The sequence below is a fragment of the Neophocaena asiaeorientalis genome, unplaced genomic scaffold (assembly GCF_003031525.2).
Source record: "Neophocaena asiaeorientalis asiaeorientalis breed wild unplaced genomic scaffold, Neophocaena_asiaeorientalis_V1.1 scaffold78, whole genome shotgun sequence".
NCBI lineage: Eukaryota > Metazoa > Chordata > Mammalia > Artiodactyla > Phocoenidae > Neophocaena > Neophocaena asiaeorientalis.
In genome coordinates, this window is record NW_020175018.1 from 19797992 (window position 1) to 19802210 (window position 4219).

The window sequence follows — 4219 nt, forward strand, 5'->3', positions numbered from 1 at the left end:
TGGGCCGGGCCGCCTGGGTCCCACCCACCCTCCACCGGACACAGAACGGTGCCCTCCCGGGAGGCGCGGCCAGACCAGGGCGGCTGGGGGCTCACCTTGGTCCTGGAAGTACAGCAGGACCACCGCCTGCACAGGGGTCACCGCCACGGACAGGGTACGGTCAGCCAGCTCCACATCCATGGTCACTAGGCCCAAGGTGTGCTTCCAGCTGAGCGTCCGCATGGCCTGGGGAGGGCTGGGGTCAGCACGGGCCGCCCAGCGGGTCCAGCTGGACAAGGCTTTGCTACCTGGGACCGGGTGAGGAAGGGCTCCCTGACCTGCCCCCACCCGGGCGGGCAGCGACGGGACCAGCACACGGCGGGACTCCAGTCCCCTCCCCCTCCCCCAGCACCCCTAACAGCAAGGGCCCCTGCGCCTCTGAGAGAAACGTCCACGTCCTGGCCCCAGGGCCCCAGAAAGTGGCCTGACTTGGACACTAGGCCTTTGCAGATGTCGTTAGGGAAGAAGAGGTCGTGCTGGAGTACCGCAAACCCTAATCTAACTCGGTAAGTGTCCTCGCGGGAGGGCAGACGGCGTGCGAGGCTGGAGCGACACAGGCGCCCCTGGAGGCCGGAAGAGGCAGGGAGGACTCGCCCGCAGCCTCCAGAAGGCCCTCACCTCCATCTCACACCCTGGTCTCCAGAGCCGAGAGAAGTTCCTGTTTTAGCACCTGGTGTGCGGTACTCTGTTACAGCCACCACGGGACAGCGATACAGACTTCAGCCGGAGGGGAAGGTGCTACTGTAGCAAATACCTTTTTAGAACACGTGGACGTGGCTGTGGTGTTGGGGGATGGGGAAGGCTGGGAAAGTTTTGAGCTGCAGGCTCATAAAATCCTGGGTTGCCCTGGAGAGGCTACTGGTAGAAACACGGACAGGAAAGGCCATTCCAGTGAGGCCTGTTGAAGCAAGGAACACATCACCGGAGATGGGAGGAAAGGCGACCCGTCACGCGGCGGCAGAGACGCGCTCTGCTGGGTGGAAAGCAGAACTCGCGAGGGAGGAACCTGGACGTTAGGTTGAGATTTCCAAGCAAAGTATGGAAGGTGCAGCCTGCTTTCTCCTCACCGCTTGTAGTGAATTGAGAGGGAAAACCGAGGGAGGACCTGGTGAGCAGAAAGGAGCCAGCAGCACTGGGTAGTTCGCACATCCTGCCGTGTGCTCTGCAGACAGAGCCTGTATGGCCCTAGAGGTGACCTGTGTCAAGGCGGCACCAACCAGCAGTGCCCAGGAGCCAGGACAGAGAGGGGCCAGTAGAGGTGTGAGAGGCCCCAGGCCCACGGACTGGACGCCGAGAACTGCACGGAGGCCAACAAGGCTCCTGAGAATTTAATAGCAGTGGAAACGATGCCAGCCTGGGTGGAAAGGGAGGGGCGGCCAAAGGGAGAGCATGACTCCGAGGGCAGGGCCGTGCTGCAGAGGCCTGGCCTGGCAGGGTGGGGCTGCCCCCGAGGGCAGAGAAGACTGGCACCCAGCCAGATGGAGTGGAATTCAGACTTGCTTAGGGCCTGGGAACCCTCCCTTCCTTCCAGTATCTCCCTTTTGGAGGGCAGGTGTCTGCCCAACACCTGTCCCACCACTGGACTTCGGAAGCAGAGAGAGATTTATTCATAGGTTTACAGCTGAAGGAGAATCGTGCCCCAGGCTTCACCCTGACCTGACTCAGAGATCTGGGACTTTGAGTCGGTGGCAGAATGGTTAAAATCTGGGGACGCTGGATGTGGCTAAATGTATCTCGCACGTGAGAAGAACGTGAATTTGGGGGGCCAGAGAGTAGACTCTCACAGGCTCAACTGTGACCTCCACAAATGATGTTAAAGTCCTCACCCCCAGTGCCTCAGAAGGTAACCCTATTTGCCAGTCGGGTCACTACAGATGCAGCTAGTTAAGGTGAGGTCACACTGGCGTGGGGGGCCCTTAATCCAGCATGACTGGTGTCCCCATAAGAGAAGGAGAACGTGGACACAGAGACACAAGAGAGGCCGTGGGGCACGATGCAGGGGTGAGTGATGCCTCTACAAGCCGACAACACCCGGAGCCCAGCAGCTGGAAGAGGCAAGAGGACCCTCCCCTGGATCCTCTGGAGGGAGCGCGGCCCTGCCCACACCTCGGCTTCGAACTGCTGGCTGCCAGAACTGAGACAATAAATTTCCGGTGCGCCGACGGCGCCTGTCTGGGGCACTTCGTCAGGGCCGGCCTGGCGGACACTGGCTGCTCTGAGCCCTTCTTCACGCCCCCAGCTCTGAAGGGGGGCGACAGCTAACCTCTCTACAGCTGGCAGCTGGCCAAGCTCAGAACCACACCCTCTGGCTCCAAGGCCATGACCTTTACAACCACTCCGGCCTGCAGCGGGCACACGCGAGGCCCAGCGGCAGTCGGCACAGGCACGGCCACCCGCACGTGTCCAGCGCAGTCCTCGGACCAGGAGCCCGGCTGGCGGGAAGCAGAGGCACCGTGGCCACAGGCTTGACCTCTTGGCACAGACTGGGGGCCTGCCCGGCCGCTCCGGCACTGGCATGCCGGGTCCGCGGCCTGAGATGGAGGGCACGCCTGAGACACCCCCAGGCCCCAGGGGGAATTGCGGAGGAAGCCGGCGGGGCCTCTCCAGGCAGGCGAGCTGCGGCGCAGAGGCCAGCAGGGCAGCCAGAGCAGCAGGGGAGGGTGCCGAGCACACGGGCGAGCCACGTGGACGTCCTCGACTGGGGGGTGGGGGCGGGGGCGGGGCAGCGCCGAGGCCCCACAGAGCAAGCACCACCTCCCACGCAGGGGCAGGAAAGGTCCCGGCCCAGCCCCACCTGCCGCCCTCCTGGGGCTCTGTCCTGAGGGCTCCCACCTCCAGGGGTGTCCCAGGTCCCTCGAGAGCTCAGGGTCTGCACCCTGGACACCTGCGGCCCTGTCCTCTGCTTGGGTGCCTGGCGTCTCCTCCGGCCGGTGGCCTCTCAGGGCCCCACACCCCACTCATCAGACTGAACGCCCCAGAACCCACTTTTCCACCTGTCCCCTGAAACCTGGGACAGGTGTCCCAAACTCCCTCCTCTCTCCCAACACGGCTCCTCTGAACCATCACCTGGAAGAAGGGTCCTCCGTGCCACGGACCCTTGCCCACACCAGGCTCCACCTGCCCACACCTCTAACCTGGACTCCCAACGCCAGGACTGGAGGGGACGAGCGATAAACTCTGCCAATCGGCTACTCCTGGCCCCCGGCCTCCTGACCAGCCCACACACCCCCTTCTCCTTGCCGAGCCCTGTGGCCCCAAGGACCTAACAGCAGACAGCATGGTCTGGGTCCCCAAGTGCCCTGGCACTCCAGAAAGCAGCTGCCAGGGAAACAAGCCAGGGAGGGGCAGGATGGCGCAGGATCATAGAGGTCAAACACCTCAAAAGCAACCTGGAGACGCCCACGGGAGAGACAGAGCCCCCGACTCCCCCTGGGGCGATCCCTGCAGCCCAGCTCCTGGTTCTGAGGCCAAGAGGGTGGACGGTGGAAGAGGCAGCCCAGGGACACGCCCACTCCCAGCGCCTTGGGGGCGCAGGAGGGCGCGCAGAGAGTGTGCACACCTGCTCAGACAGGCTCCCAGGAGGGGAGGAGAGGGTGCCAAGCGCAGGGCGCAGACGCGGAGGGACTCGTCCGAGGTGCCAGTGCCCCAGCGGCGCGGCCATACCTTCAGCTTCTCGTACTTCCTGCAGTAGACCTCCAGGGCCTCCCTGATGTCCTCGGGAACCTCCAGCTTCTCATCCTTGAAGGGCGGCCAGAACTCGCTGGAGAGGATAACGGCGTAGACCCCGAACGGCGGCTGCTCCTCTGCGGGCCGCTTCTCATCCTCCTCCCGGATGTTGGCATTGATGCGGCGCGAGTCTGCCATATCCTGTGGGGGAGACGGGGCCTCCTGAAGGTCCGCGACCGACAGGGGTAGGGGCCCGGCGGTGGCGGGGAGCCCCAGGCACCTACCTTGAGCATGACCTCGCAGAAATGCATCGGGGCCTCGCCAAAGCGCAGCTTCAGCAGCTCCACGTTGCGGATCTCCCTGGAAGGACGCAACTCTGAGGGCTGCGGTGTGCCCCCACCCCAACTGGCACCTACAGAGCGACACTGCCCCCCCATCCCCCCATCCCCGGAGCAGGGACACCCCTCCCAGCCCAGGAGGAGAGGCGGGAGCCCTGTGCCCACTCCACCCCAGG

General features: G+C 64.3%; 1 protein-coding gene across 1 annotated transcript in view; it reads right to left on the reverse strand.

The window, feature by feature from the left end:
* ANAPC2 (anaphase promoting complex subunit 2) overlaps positions 1-4219 on the reverse strand; it is a 10805-nt gene that overhangs the window by 987 nt on the left and 5599 nt on the right. The window contains exons 9-11 of the mRNA XM_024762438.1: positions 3990-4065; positions 3703-3906; positions 76-225 (exon numbers count right to left, since the gene is read on the reverse strand). Coding sequence (XP_024618206.1) covers positions 76-225; positions 3703-3906; positions 3990-4065 — 430 coding nt within the window. The remainder of the gene's footprint in view (positions 1-75; positions 226-3702; positions 3907-3989; positions 4066-4219) is intronic.